At 48.9% G+C, this 15760-nt stretch overlaps 1 protein-coding gene across 2 annotated transcripts in view; it reads left to right on the top strand.

Moving 5' to 3' along the window:
- Positions 1–8339, top strand: part of RHOBTB2 (Rho related BTB domain containing 2) — a 29105-nt gene extending 20766 nt beyond the window's left edge. Inside the window, exons 8-11 of one of the 2 annotated variants that reach the window (XM_065946618.1) lie at positions 566–716; positions 5060–5148; positions 6156–6261; positions 7629–8339. In XM_065946618.1, coding sequence (XP_065802690.1) covers positions 566–716; positions 5060–5148; positions 6156–6261; positions 7629–7846 — 564 coding nt within the window. In that variant the 3' untranslated portion in view covers positions 7847–8339. Of the gene's footprint in view, positions 1–565; positions 717–810; positions 4532–5059; positions 5149–6155; positions 6262–7628 lie in introns of those variants that run through there. The other variant, XM_065946619.1, reaches the window with a different exon arrangement.
- Positions 8340–15760: the final 7421 nt, after the last annotated feature.

Here is a 15760-nt window from a genome sequence, read left to right on the forward strand (position 1 = left end):
ACTTAGCGCACACTGGAAAGGGAGTCCTTCTCGGAGGTGAAGGGGAGAGTTTGAGATTTGAGTTGTCTCTGCTCCCTGAAGCATGAGTGGGTTGGGATGTGCAAAGTGTGAGATGGGAACTCTCCAGAGCCACAGAAGCAGCTGTAAAGTTCCAGCCAATTCCCAGGTGCAGCCTGGAGAGGCTAGCAGCTGATGAGAAAGCAGTTTTCGTCTTGGTCCTGCTCTGGAGAGATCCCAGAGGCCCAGAGCTGTAGCTTGGAGCAGCCCAGGGAGACCAGCTGGTGTTCGCTCCATTCATCCACATCCCACTTGCGCTGCTCCCCGAAGGATAGAGTAGGGCCGGGTACAGGTGACCGGAAGGACTCCTTCATGCTTCCTCCAAACCAGAAGGATGCTAACGCGAGTCCAGGTCCTTTTAAAAGCAGGTCCAGGGACCGCAGAGGGGTGGCGGCCTGTCTACGGGAGACCAACTGTCCAGGCCAGAGCCTTCTGAGTTTTCAGAACTGCTGCGCTTTCCCTAAAGCCGGACCTTGCTGCAGCCTCCTCCATTCCTTCCCACCCGCAGGTGGTGTTTCCTTACACAAGCAAGAGCTGCATGCGGGCCGTGCTGGAGTACCTGTACACCGGCATGTTCACCTCCAGCCCCGACCTGGATGACATGAAACTCATCATCCTGGCCAACCGCCTCTGCCTGCCGCACTTGGTCGCCCTCACAGGTAGCTAAGCCCAGGGGAGGGGCCTCCAGGGAGGAGGAGGAGTCAGGGGACCCCCTGGGAGTTGTGATTTCTTCTCTCACCTGTCTCCTCCTAGGGGACAGGCCGCCAGCACCAAGGGGATACGTTTACATAGCGTGAGATACGTCGGTGCGTATTGGGGTTGCGGTGAGGACGTGGATGTAAAGAAATATCTGAGAGGGATGCTCAGTGGGTTCACCTTATAGGTCTCTCTAGAGGTTATTGCGGCGCAGTAAGTAGGCAGTAGATGCCAGGGCTCGAGGTTCTCAGCTTGGCCACACTCAGGCAAGTTTAAGGGATCAAAAAGAACAGAACACCGTTCCTCATTCCTGCCCTTGCATCTCCTCCTTCTTCCTTTCCTTTTTCTTCCCCTTTCTCATTTCCTTCTTCTCTTCCACCTTCACTTTCTCTTTCTTCTTCTAGAAACACAGTAAACATTGACCTAATTGTTGGTCAGTCCTAATTCTTTGATTCCTGGAAGATCCTGCGAGCTAGAGCTCAGGTTTCAGGATGAACCAACCCCAGAGGCTTGGGTGGAGCAGGGACTGGGACAGGAGGGAGGCCAAGGAGCAGCACTTGGGGTCCCAGGGCAGGAGGAGAGATGGTGCAGTCCAGATGAGAAGTCGTCTGGAGCCCGTGGTGCCCGCCAACAGGTGGCGCTCCTGAGCTGGAGTCAGCATGTGCCTTCCATTGATGTTGGCATTGGTACCTGTACTGGCACTGATGTCCAGGTAAATGTCCTTGTGTGGCTCGGCGGCAGAGAGCAAAACCTCAGATACTGAGTTGAGGTTCAGGGAAGGAACTGGTGTTAGAGCTGCTGTGGCCCTCGGCAGATGATCAAGATTGGGACTTGGCTGTGAGGGAAGCAGTGATCCTATGATGAGAAATGAAAGGTGGGACTTGGTCCCTGAAAGAAGGCGGAAATGATTGACCAGAATCACATGTTAAGAGCTGAGCCTACAAGGCAGGCCAGGGGACACTGAGGGCTTTAGGGCAGGGAGTAAGAGGCTTCTAAAAATTTCAACTGCAGAATTCCCTGGTGTTCCACTGGTTAAGGCTGCATTTCCACTGCAGGGGGCATGGGTTTGATCCCAGGTCAGGGAACTAAGATCCCACGTGCTGAGCAGTGCGATCAATAAATAAATAAAAAGTAAATAAGATCACAGCTGCAACAATTTGAAAAAATGGTGCAGCCTTCCCAGAACACAGAAAACAGTCCAAACTCTTAGACTAAATAACTTTTGAAAGACTTGCTACAAAGAAATGGCCCAAGTGAAAAAAAATGTATTTAGGTGTTTCTTTAAGTTTGTTTCATCATAGCAAGCAATCAGAAACAAGTCAAACAGGCACATTGGTTAAGCACACATGGATGGATTTTGCAAGGTAGCCATTAAAAATGTTACCTCTCACTGCTGCATGGGAAGGCTTATAGAAAATAACATTGAAGGGCCTTTCCTGTGAAATGCTTCATACTCGCTAAAAAACACATTTAAAAAATATGTTTCTATGTACCTTGTCAAGGAACAGTGGAAAACGCCAAGTGTGGTATAATAAGTGACATGTTTTGTGATATAAGCTCACTATGAAGTTATTAATTTAAGCTTAATTTTTAAAATGTTAAATATCACACAAAAACATGTAATATGTATTCATCTTAATAAATTATTACAAACCAAAGTGGCCCTTGCTCGCCACACCAGAGCCCCCAGTCTGTCCCTCTCAACCATAGGCCCTCCCCACCCCAAAAGTAACCATTCTGCCTGTTGCTCTAAGATATTGTTTATGATCTCTCTTCCTTACTCTTCTTCATAGTTTTATCATCCAAGTGTGCATCCTGAAACACTATAGCATGATTTTAATTTTTGTATATCTTTTAAGGTTTTTTTAATCTGTAAGTACCTTGTCTGTTTAAAAAAAAAAAAAACAACTTTCGATTTGTTGGAAAAACCCTCTGATCTAGGGAACCGAGATTTTTTTCACTGATTGCCTTTCTGTAGTACACCATATTTCCTTCCTATCAACTGGCCTTCAGGTCTAGAGGCTAGATTAGATCCAGTCTTCTTTTGGTGAGACTACATTTTATAGGTTGTTTCTGCTTTTCATCAAGAAGCATAGATCATCTGTTTTTCTCTCTTTTTGTGGTGTTAGTAACCATTGAGTTTTACTGCCTGGATCCATTCATTTATTAAGTGTTGTGAAATGGTAGTATTCCAGTTTGGTCTTTTTTTTTTTTTTTTTTTTTTTTTTAATCTGTTGGAATACTTTCAAAAGGAGAGAAACTTTCCTTCATCTATGGTTTGTTTTCCCAGTAGAACAGTTCATGTAGGAAAGGCAGGTGAATATGTATTTTAATTTACCAGTTGTTTTTCTTTTCTCTTATATTTATGTACTTATTTGGCTGCAGTGGAGTCTTAGTGGTGGCATGAAGGATCTTTAGTTGCGACATGTGGGATCTAGCTCCCTTACCAGGGGTTGAACCTGGGTCCCCTGCATTGGGAGTGCAGAGTTTTAGCCACTGGATCACCAGGGAAGTCCCAGTTTACCAGTTCTCAAGATACACATTTGTTTCCTATCATCCTTGGAGAGTGACCAGTTGGTTTTTTGTTATAAATATTACATGTGATTATGAATTCTTAGACTTGAACATACTCTTGGTTTTTAGTTCAGTTCAGTTGCTCAGTCGTGTCCGACTCTTTGCAACCCCATGGACTGCAGCATGCCAGGCATCCCTGTCCATCACCAACTCCTGGAGCCTACTCAAACTCATGTCCATTGAGTCGGTGATGCCATCCAACCCTCTCATCCTCTGTTGTTCCCTTCTCCTCCCGCCTTCAATCTTTCCCAGCATCAGGATCTTTTCAAATGAGTTGATTCTTCACATCAAGTGGCCAAAGTGTTGGAATCTCAGCTTCAGCATCCATCTTTCCAATGAATATTCAGGACTGATTTCCTTTAGGATGGACTGGTTTGATCTCCTTGCAGTCCAAGGGACTCTCAAGAGTCTTCTCCAACACCACAGTTCAAAAGAATCAATTCTTTGGCACTCACCCTTCTTTATAGCCAACTCTCATATCCATACACAACTACTGGAAAAACCATAGCTTTGACTAGATGGACCTTTGTTGGTAAAGTCATGTCTCTGCTTTTTAATATGCTGTCTAGGTTGATCATAGCTTTTCTTCCAAGGAGCAAGCATCTTTTAATTCCACAGCTTCAGTCACCATCTACAGTGATTTTGGAGCCCCCTCCCCAATAAAGTCTGTCACTATTTCCATTGTTTCCCTATCTATTTGCCATGAAGTGATGGGACCGGATGCCATGATCTTAGTTTTCTGAATGTTGAGTTTTAAGCCAACGTTTTTCCTCTCCTCTTTCACTTTCATCAAGATGTTCTTTAGTTCTTCGCTTTCTGCCATAAGGGTGGTGTCTTCTGCCTATCTGAGGTTATTGATGTTTCTCCCGGCAATCTTGATTCCAGCTATCGGTTTTAAATAATTGTAATTAACTTTATGGAAACTCAGATACTCTACTGTTCCTTTAGCCCGTAGAAGTCTCTTCAAGTTGGCTGCAGAGTCTCTAGAGGAGCTTTCTGATGGTCTGGAATGACAAGATGTTCCAGGGTCATCTTGTACATTTCCTGCCCCATACCTGGAATCAGCCGTTTCTCTAAGAAGTCTTGGCTTCCTGTAGTTGGAAATGGGATTTCAAGGCTACAATATTTGCATTAGCACTGCTTTTACTATTGGGATGGCTGTTGTTTCTAGGTCTTTTTCCATGGACTGAGCTGAGACATATTACTTTTAAAGATAAAATGCTTTATCAGTTTATACTGATACAGTTAAAATTCAGAAGTAAAAGTGTTTACTTCTTCCCTAGAAATGTCTTAACATGAAATGCAAGGTTAGTACACAATTTGATACAAAATTTAAATTAATATGAACAACTTGATTTAATCCTTAGTTCTAATTCATAGTTCTCAGCAAATTTGAGATTTACTATTCTCTCCCATCAGTATCAATGGCTGATTCTCGGGGTGGGGGCTTTCACCTAACCTGTATAAGTCCTTGCTGCAACATAAGTAGCTTAAAAAACCTTCATAGGTTATTCTAGTCTCCTTCACTTCCCGCCTCCACTCCAGTGGGAAAGTCTTGCTCTAATCCTGGTTTCCTCACTGGTGGGAGGAGACTTAAATCTCCTGTGGCCTTTCCTAGTCTGTTGGGACCGCTCTTTGCCCTGCTGTGGGCCCCTGCTGGGGTGAGGGGGGTAAACAAGGGCCTGTCCACTCCCGTGCTTCTTCAGCCCATGCCTGGCTGTGTGTGTCACAGAGCAGTACACGGTGACTGGGCTGATGGAAGCCACTCAGATGATGGTGGACATCGATGGGGACGTCCTTGTGTTCCTGGAACTGGCTCAGGTAGGATGACAGGGAAGGAATCTCTCCAACATTCTCAACTCTGGGCTCTGTCTGCCTGTTGGCAGCAAATGGGGAGGGTTCGGGAGGTGGTGGGTAGGAAGGGAACCCATTGACAGACTTGGTTCTCCCAGCGGGCAGACCCATCTTATCCTCCAGGCCAGAGGATTCACCCCGATATGCCAAGAGGAGAGGCTGGCTGTGGCAGGAAGGGACGGAGACTTCAGGCAACTGTTGGGCAGGGAAGGGAAACCCAGAGTCCTGTATAGATGCGGTTGCTGCCTGCTGAGGTCATTGATGGCACATTGGGCACTCTCCATCTAAGATGAACTTCCCACCTCCATTTTCCCAAGTGATAGTGTTAATTGCTCAGTCACGTCTGGCTCTCTGCAACCCCATGCACTTTAGCCTGCCAGGCTCTTCTGTCTATGGGATTCTCCAGGCAAGAATACTGAAGTGGGTTGCCATTTCCTCCTCAAAGGGATCCTGCTGACCCAGGATTGAACCCAGGTGTCCTGCATTGCGGGCAGATTCTTTACTGTCTGAGCCACCCAAAACAGGCAAGCAAAATCTCCCCTACCAGCCCTCAGGGTGCCACGAATTCTAAAGATTAGTTTATGAAGTTAAAATATGGCAGACACACCTGGGAGGTCAGCTCTCTAAGCCTGGTTGTCAGCCCCTTAGTGCGGGCTGCTTTGGTCCATCATGGAGGACGAGGGGTCAGATCTGAGGAGGGCAGGCCCAGGAAGAGACTACCACATAGGACTGTGGGTTTCTGGGGCTGCTGGGGGCAGGTCACGGGTGAGGTGGTGGTGGTGATGGTGCCAAGGAGCAAATCCATGTCATTCCATCGTGGTTTTGTGTGGCCTTGCCTCTTGAGGTGGGTTCTTTGTGACTCAGGGCCTTTGCCCACCTGCACCAAAGCTCTGACTCTGAAGGCAAAAGTAGACATCTGTGCACAGACCTTGGCCCAGGGGTCCCAGCACAGACACGCTCCTGTCTGTTCCCAGTTCCACTGTGCGTACCAGTTGGCTGACTGGTGTCTTCACCACATCTGCACCAACTACAACAATGTGTGTCGCAAGTTCCCCCGAGACATGAAGGCCATGTCCCCAGGTGAGCATCCCCGGCGGCATTTGTCGCCTCCCTCTCCTTGGGTCCAAACCTCTGACCTGACCCCAAGGTGCCCAGAGACTGCCAAAGACCCCTGTGGGTGGGGAGTAGCCTGCAAACATGCACCCAGCCCAGCGGAGAGGGTCCTGGAAAAAGCTTTGGTGTGGAGGGTGGCCCCCACCCCCGGCCCGCCGGAGTCCTCGGGCAATTCATTCTGCCCCCCTGAGCTTCTGTTTTTCACAGGTACAGTCAGACTAGAGGTGGTATTTTTTAGATGTTTGTGGACCAAACTCCACAATAAGAAATACATTTTTGTTTGTTTGTTAATTTTTACAATGTTGGTTGGTTTCTGCCAAACAACAATGCAAATCAGCCATAATTATACATATATCCCCTCCCTCTTGAGCCTCCCTCTCATCCCCACATCCCACCCCTCTAGGTTATCAAGAATTACATTTTATCTTGTGACCCAGTACATGTATTGAAAAATACATCAGTTGTCTTTAATACTGTTCATGACTCATGACATTAATTTCATAACCTAGGAATGGGCACAAGTCACAGCTTGGACAATACAGATCTGGGTATCCTCTGGGGTCCCTGCAGCTTGGTCCCTGCTTAATTGATGTCTCAGGTCCTCGGGCCTGACTGGAATCCAGGGATCCAGGATTCATGGGATCCAGGGAGAGGTGTGGCTGGCCTCCCCCAGTTCCTGCCACTCAGTCTTGAGGTCTTCACTGGGCGCCATCTGCTTTGCTGTGACCCTTCTCCCCACTAGTGTTCTACCAGTTCTCCCACTCCTGCTCTCTCCTCGTCACCCTTCTGGCATTTTCTTTCTAAAGCACAGCTCTTATTGCATCACTTCCCTGGTTCCAAACTTCCATGGAGCCCCCACACCTTTTAGAATAAGTCCAAACCCCTCAGCTTAGCTTTGCCTCCCATCTGACCTCCTGCATACCCCCACCCCCTGTACCTCCCCTCTCAGAACCTCAGCTCTGCCAGCTGCATCTGCTGTCACCCCAGCCAGGCCAAGCATCTTCTTGCCCACAGCTCTTCTCGCCATTTCTCCCTCATCCCTTGCCGCAGCCTGCTTTATTCTCCGAGCCTTGATAGGATCTTCCCTCTGCCTTTGAAGAAAAATGCAAGTGGAAATGCCTTTCCCCAGTGTGGACTGGCGCCTCCACTTTCTGGGCAACTGACTCTCTTTGGGGGCTCAGTGAAGGCAGGGCTTCCGCTTCTGGTCCCCAGGGGTTGGCATGTGGTCCTAGGAGGACCAGAGGCATGTCCCATGGCAGCGGGGCAGGGGTGGGAGTCCCTCTGCCCCTCCTCCTGTGTCTTTCTCACCCAGCCCTACTGCCGTTCTGCCCCAGAAAACCAGCAGTATTTCGAGAAACACCGGTGGCCACCCGTCTGGTACCTGAAGGAGGAAGACCACTACCAGCGGGCCCGGAAGGAGCGCGAGAAGGAGGACTACCTGCACCTGAAGCGGCAGCCCAAACGGCGCTGGCTGTTCTGGAATAGTCCATCCTCGGCGTCCTCTTCGGCCGCCTCCTCGGCGTCCCCATCCTCCTCCTCGGCTGTGGTCTGAGATGCTGCCGCCCTCTTCTGGCCCTGCTGCTGCTGTCCCCACGTGTCTCTGCCCCTCTGCTCCTCCGCATCGCCCCCTCCACCTCCCAGGGACAGAGGACTCGCATAACCAGGACCCTGTGGGTGGAGCTGCTCCCACCAGCCAACATAGCTCAGCACGGAGAGGAGGGAGCCTGGCCTCGTGGACCAGAGCAGTGGCCCTGTGCGGAGGTCCTAATTCCATGGCCGCCCTGGGACAACTCCTGGGAGGCGGGCATCGGGGAGAGAGCTGAGAACCGTGGCATCTTGTCTGTGGGTCGGAGAACTCGAGCATCAAAGGGGAAACTCTCCTGCTGGGAAGCTGTGTGTCCTGGTCTGCGCAGGCAGCCTCCTCCCAGGGAGCAGCAGTGGGCAGGCAGGGTCCTACCTCTGTTGGCCCCACATCTCCATCAATGGACTTGAAGGGTTGCAGAGGCTTTGTGGGCCTTTCCACGTGGAGCCTACTCAAATCCTCACTGGAGAAGTCAGGGTAGAAATTAAGCCTTCAGAGCCCAACTCCAGGCTTCCACCCCTGTGGTGCAGCTGCCAGAAGCCGCAAGTGGAAGGCTTGCCCTCTGCCGGCATTGCTTCCGGGGCTGTGGGCATCCAGGCCTGAAAAGGTGGCAGAGGTTGTTCAGAGCTGCAGCCCTGGAAGCAGTGCTTCTTGGTGCAATGAGAAACTTCTCTTTCCCCCCATCCTTTACCGCTCAGGTTTGGAGATGGAAACCCAAGGAAACGCTGGAACAGGGGGAGAGAAAGTAGAGGTTGATGGGACCTGAGTACAGCAATCCCATGCTCCTTTGGGCTCCTCCCCCCGCTGCTGGCCAGCACAGCTTCTTATGGGGAGAGGGTAAATTTTGCAAAAAAAAATGCATACAATAATGAACAAAATCACCACCGACAAAAACATTGTGGCCTCTGTCCCCTCAAAGGAAGAAAAGCAGAAAAAGACCCTGGATGGCTCTCATTTTTATAAAGTCAAGCAGGGCTCCCCATGTGGATGAGGCATTGGTCGAGGTGGTAGAATTAATTGACTCTGATGCTTTTCAGGAAAGCAGTGTCACCGGCTGTGACCGAGGACATCCTAGCCCCGCTGACTGACTCTGGAGGGCACGGTGCACGCCTTCAGCATGCTGGGGATGAGGTTGCAGGGGTGGGGAGGGTGGGCTCGGGAATCACCATGGTGTTGGACCCATCACGAGAATCAGACTGTTCTCAACTTCAGCAGGTAACTCCATAGGATATGACCGTGTTGAAGGGGTGGGATGTGGTACGAGTCAAAGGTCAGGGAAAAGGGCACTGACATGGAGAATAGGAGTCCTTGTAAAGAAGGATTGTAATGAAGCATGTGACCTTACTCAGTGCTGGTTGGTGATAACAGGGAAGAATGGGGGAATTGAACAGGAGCAAAACCAAGGTGAGTCCAGAGAAGAGGAGGGAGGAGACTGGAGGATGGTGGAGGATTAAGACAGTATCTTGCAGCCCCATGGGGGAAAGCTGGGCCACAACTGACCCTCTCCCCCTTTTCTAATTCTGATTTGTATCTCACTCCACACACCCTTGTTAGATTCAGAACACAGAGTCCCTCTGATGAAGGTGGAGCCAGAGAGACTGAGCTTCTGTCCTCAGCACTCAGGAGCCATCTCATCTAAGAAAGATGCTTTAGGGAGAGGAACTGGGTTTTGGTCCCAAGGCCCGGTGTGGGGGGCTCCACCCCCAATAATCTGGCATAGAGCAACACTCCCCCCAAAATGGAAACTCTGCATCAATTTTGTGGTGCCAAGACCTAGATATTTGAGGTCAAGGCCTTGTCAAGAGAAGGAGCAGGAGGTGGCAGGTCAAGTGTGTCTTGAGTGGCTGTGACCCATGGTGTCCGAGCCCTAGACTTCAAGGCCATGGCTGCCTCCCCTCCAAGTCCTCCAGGTGGCAGGCTTGGAAACCAGACATGTGCTGCCCTCTACTGGCTGGTCAACTCACTTCTGCTGCGTTCAGGGTGAGGCTGAGATGAAGGGGACAGAAGGGGAGCCTCCGGGGTGGGGTGTGCTGCTCTGCACCAGCATCTTCACTCTGGGAAGGGTGTAGGAGGCCATGGGGGCCTCCCAAGAACTCCAGGGGGATGGGAGAGCCAGGACCTGAAATCCAACGGCAGGGGAACTAGGTCTCCATGAGGTTGCAGGTCTGAGTCATCTGGCCCACTGATGAGGATGCAGAAAGGCCAGCAGGGACCGAAAGGGAAGGTGGCTCAGGAGTGGTGGGAGGCTCACCAGTGAGAGGCCACAGAGGGATCCCAGCAAGCAGGGTCTCACCACCCCTTCCCAATTGCTCTGTCAGAGCCAGTCCGTACCTCCAGGGAGCCCAGCAAGCCCAGGTGGGACTTAGAGAGATACCAGCTGGGGAGGCTGTGGGGGACCTGGGCCAGCCCAGTCAGGGGAAGGGCAAGGAGGAGAGGGGTAGAGGAGGGGCTGAATTTCAGTCCCCCAGGAACCTGGTGCCCAGAAGTCTAGAGAGTCAGAGCAGGAGACATTCATGCAGGGCAAGCTTGAGCTTGAGGCATAAAAGCAAGAAGGAAGGAGTGGGTCACACAGCAAGAACACACACTCCTGCACCCGTGTCACTCAGAACTACTCTAGAGGAGAACGGGAGGATGGGGGAGAAAAAACACACACGCCTCTTTTTATATAAAGTTGCATATTTAATTTGGTCATGAATTCATAAACACATGAGTATTTTGTACCTAATGGCCTTTCTTGTACTGTTTGATATTTCCAACAAACTCTTCTAAGGTGAGAACTTCCAATGGAGAGAAGAGTGAAAAGATAAACAACCACTAGTGAAACAATTAAGTGCCTATCGTGGGTCAGGTGCTCTTTGGATTGGATATAAAACAAGGCAACTTCATGCTCTCATCAAGCTTGCCTTAAATAAACGTGACGAACACTGACAAGGCTAATAAACTTTAGGTGGGCACTGAGGAAGTCCTCTGAGAAAGGGATAAGTGACCTGACACTTGATTGACAAGAATTCATTTCTGTCTTCCTCTGAAGATGAAGGCAGAGTGTCCTCCACAAAAGGAGCATTAAAAGCAAGAAACCCGTGACTTCCGGGGAACGGAGGGGCAGTAGGGCAGGACCTCTGAAAGGGGAGAGGAGAGGGCTATTGCACCAAGGCCACTGAGGTGGGACCCCTACCAAACGCCACTGGAACACCATACCCTGAATGTCCCTAAATACTCAGTCAATTCTAGTTTGGGTCCAGCCATGCCAGGCTTGGGCACACAAAGTTTTGAGATGGAAAAGATAAACTGAGGAGTGCTATTTTCATAACATCATCCTGCCATGACTGGAATACTATAGAGACAGGTATGGTGGAAGGAGGGCTGAAGTGCTTACGAAGTATTTTTAAAAGTAAGAGGAAGTGACCTGCCCTCCCTGGACTGAGGGTGCTGCAGTGCATCTTCCACACTAAGAGTGGTCAAGCAAGAAAACCTCCCACTAAGAACTGGGAAGGGCAAATGGAGGAGGGGCCAGAGAATGGGAGGAGACACCAGGAGAGGCCCCCTTGCATGTCTTTATTCTGAAATCAAGATCACAATACAGAGACTGGGCAAGATGGCAGAGCAGAAAGACCCTGAGCTTGGGTCCTCTCATGGGTAGCCCAAATTACAACTATTTGCAGAACAAGCACTGATAAAAAAAGACAGGAACCTACCAGCATAGATCTTCTACAACTAAAGACATAAAGCAGGAACCACACTGAGATGGTTGGAGTGGGCAGACTCACAATATCAAGTACCATACTCCTGGGTGGACAACCCACAAAGTAGAGAATTATATTGCAGGGTTTTTCCACAGGAGAGTTCTGAGACCCAGTTGGGCTCTCCAGCCCAGGGATCCTGCATCAGCAAGATGAACCCCCAGAGCATTTGGCTTTGAAGGCAAGCAGGGTCCTAATTTTGCGTGTCCCACAGGACCGGAGGAAACACAGACTTCAGTCTTAAAGAGCACACACATGCACTGGACCTAGGGCAAAAGTGGTCACGTGATGGAAACCTGGGTTAGCGCTACCTGCTGGTCTTAAAGAGTGTCCCAGAGAGGCAGTGGGTGGGTGCGGCTCAGGCTGTGAGTATAGACACTGGTAACAGCTATACTTTTCACGCTGTCCATGGGATTCTCATGGCAAGAATACTGGAGTGGGTTGCCATTTCCTTTTCCAGTGAACCATATTTTGTCAGAACTCTTCACCATGACCCACCCATCTTGGGTGGCACTGCACAGCATAGCTCGTAGATTCATTGAATTATACAAGCCCCTTTGCCCACGACAAGACTGTGATCCATAATGGGGATTGACAGAGGAGGCTGGCAGGCTAGTCTATGGGGTCACAAAGAGTTGGACACAACTTAGCGACTGAACAATAACAGTCATACTTGGAAGCTGCTTCTATTGGTGGACATGGGTGCTGATAGGCACTATTGTGTGATCTTCCCTGTAGCTCATTAGCCCCAATAGCTAATGAGTTGGGTGGGGTTGATCAGCCCCACCCAACAGCCTGTAGGCACCAGTGCTGGGATGTTGTTATTGTTGTTTAGTCGCTAAGTCACGTCTAAAGCTTTGCAGCTTGCAAATGGACTGCAGCATGCCAGGCTTCCCTGTCCTTCACTATCTCCCAGAATTTGTTCAAACTCATGTCCATTGAGTCAATGATGCCATCCAACTATTTCACTCTCTGTTGCCCCCTTCTCCTCCTGCACTCAATCTTTCCTAGCATCAGGGTCTTTTCCAATAAGTCAGGTGTTTGCATCAGGTGGTCAAAGTATTGGACAGCTTCAGCACCAATCCTTCCAATGAATATTCAGGGTTGATTTCCTTTAGGATTGACTGGTTTGATCTCCTTGCAGTCCAATGGACTCTCAAGAGTCTTCTCCAGCACCACAGTTCAGCATCAATTCTCAGCCTTCTTTTTGGTCCAACTCTCACATCTGTTCATGACTACTGGAAAAATTATAGCTTTGACTATACAGACCTTTGTCGGAAAGTAATGTCTCTTCTATTTAACACACTGTCTAGGTTTGTCATAGCTTTTCTTCCAAAAACCAAGTGTCTTTTAATTTCATGATTGCAATCACTGTCCACAGTGCTGGGATGCTTCAGGCCAAACAACTAACAGCCCCACCCATCAGCAGACAGCTGAGTAAAGACTTCCTGAACCCACTGCCACCTCTAGGCATGCCTCTAGACATGGCACTGCCCACCAGTGGGCCAAGATCCAGTTCCACCCGCCAGTGGGCAGGCAAGGGCCCTGCCCTCCAGGAAAACTTCACTAGCCTTTGGACAGCCTCACCCACCAGAGGGCAGAATGCAAGAAAACCACAGTCCTGCAGACTATGGACGCAACCTATACACAGCAGGTGACACCCTGTCCTAGGACCAACTGGGCCCCAACCCTGCCTGTTAGCAGGCCAATACAAGCTTCAGGACACGCCAGACTCGATCCCCAACTGTGTCAGGAACTACTCCCCTACCCTACCCTGCACCAGTGATCTGACACCAACTCGGAATACCTGGGCCCTACAGCCAGACACCAGGGCATGGTTCTGCCTGCCCGTCATCTGGCACTAACTCCAGGACCTGGCTTCACCCCCCAGCGGGTGGGCAACAGCCCTGGAGTTCTCTGGACCCTGGCCATGCCCACCAGTGAGCCAGCACTAGCTCCGGGTCCCCTGGGGTTCCACAGCCAGCTTCCTGTGACCAGGTGCCACTAGTGAAGAGCTGGCAGTCTCCACACAGGGCAGACCCGAGCAGCCAGGACTGTGATGCCGCCTTCATAGTCCACCCCAGCAACAGGGGGACACCCCTAGAGCAGGGGTCCCCAACCTCCAGGATCTAATGCCTGATGATCTGAGGTGGAGCTGACGTAATAATAGCCAAAACAATGTCCACAGAATTGCCAATCAGATATTGAATAGAAGCAGTAAAACAGAGCATCCTGGTCTTATTCTTGATCTTACAGGAAAAGCTCTTTGTCTCAGTACTGGATAAACTCTTTGAAAAAGCCTTTTGATTTTTTTTTTTTTTTTTTGTGATGATTACTTTGTCCTTCTAAAACCCAGGAACAATATTAAGCAAAATGAAGAGGCCAAGACCCAGAGAAACGTGGCTCGGCATTTTAAGAAGCATGAAGATGTATTTGGTCCCTCAGAGGACTTCACAGAACAAAGAATTTCGACCACAGCTTAGTCTGCCACTTCAAGCAGACCTGTGTTGGAGAAGCCTAGAAGCTTTAAAAGCAGAGAAGTTTTCTGGACTCTTGGAATATCTTACCAAAACTCAAGAAAATGCAATATGCACCATGGAAGATGCAATTAACAAATATACTTTTCTCTTTGAACAATGCGTTATCAGAAATCTGCCAAAGGAAAAGCAAAATTTCATCTTGGCCAAAATCATTCTCTACTGTAATAAAAATACCTCCAAAATAGTGAAGCCAATTAAAAAACAGAAAGATCAGCTTCGAGAAGTCTTACAATAAATAGGAATGACTTGTCAATATTCCAAAACTTATTTCCTAGCTTCCCTTTTATTCTGGTGAGAAAACCAATAGCCAGGTCAAGATTCTAAAGTAATGGAAAAGTTTGTTTAGTCACTGGAAAATTCTTTCAGGGGCAATATAAGCATATGTATTGTACAAAGCAACCAATTGTCTATTTCTTTCTTGGGAAAGGTAATAATATGAACAGACTTGTTCACAAAGGAAAAATCGATCAACATTTTAAAAAGACAGCTGACATTAATTTCTTGTGGCAGAGTGGAGTTGCACAGAAAGAGGGAAAAACCCAAGAACTTTTGCTTTGGTTAAAGGGACAAGTTGAAAATAATTGTTTATGCAAGGATATGGAATCAGTGAAAAAAAGTACAATACCGATCATACCTGCTTTTTTGGATCAACTTAGAAGTGGTAGAAGCATAGAGAAAATAATCTTTTTATAATACCTGGGGTTTTCCATTGGAGACCCACAGGCTTTTGACAGGTTATGTGACAGTCTAATCTTGTCCCTCAAGTTATATAGACACAATAGCACTTAATTTTTTTTAGACCCAAGATCTATACTTTAATTTGACAGATTTATAGATACAGCTAGGAGAAGGGGACGACAGAGGATGAGATGGCTGGATGGCATCACGGACTCAATGGACATGAGTTTGAGTAAACTCCAGGAGTTGGTGATGGACAGGGAGGCCTGACGTGCTGCGATTCACAGGGTCGCAAAGAGTCGGACACGACTGAGCGACTGAACTGAACCAACGGATACAGCCTCTGACTTCTTGGCCCTGTATGTACAATATTTATATTTCTTCTTAAGTATGCTGTGAGTCCCATGTGGACTGTGGTGAAAAAGGAAGGAATGAGAGATGTGGAAGCTCTCAAATATCTTCCTTGGTTTGGACAACACCACTGAAGGCAAACTAAGGGGAGTTATGGATGGAATTGAGCTTGCCTGGTGGCTCAGATGGTAAAGAATCTGCCTGCAGGGCAGGGGACCTGGGTTTGATCCCTGGGTCGGGAAGATCCCCTGGAGGAGGAAATGGCAACCCATTCCAGTATTCATGACTGGGAAACCCATGGACAGAGGAGCCTGGCGGGCTACAGTCCACGGGGTCACAGAGAGTCGGACGTGAATTAGAGACTAAAACAGCAAGCCCTTCCCTCTTCATATCCAGACACCTTGACAAGCCCACATTGTACACGAAAAGGAAAGGCACAAGAACCTTTCCTGTGACGTGAATGGAGATTAAAACCACAATGCTGTGGTGCCCCGTTTTTACTTCTTAGACTAGCAAAGAATTTAAGTTCAATGTGGCGAGGGTGTAGGGAAACAGGGAAACCTGTTTACTCTTCA

This window comes from Muntiacus reevesi, chromosome 10 (assembly GCF_963930625.1).
Source record: "Muntiacus reevesi chromosome 10, mMunRee1.1, whole genome shotgun sequence".
In the NCBI taxonomy this organism is placed as follows: domain Eukaryota; kingdom Metazoa; phylum Chordata; class Mammalia; order Artiodactyla; family Cervidae; genus Muntiacus; species Muntiacus reevesi.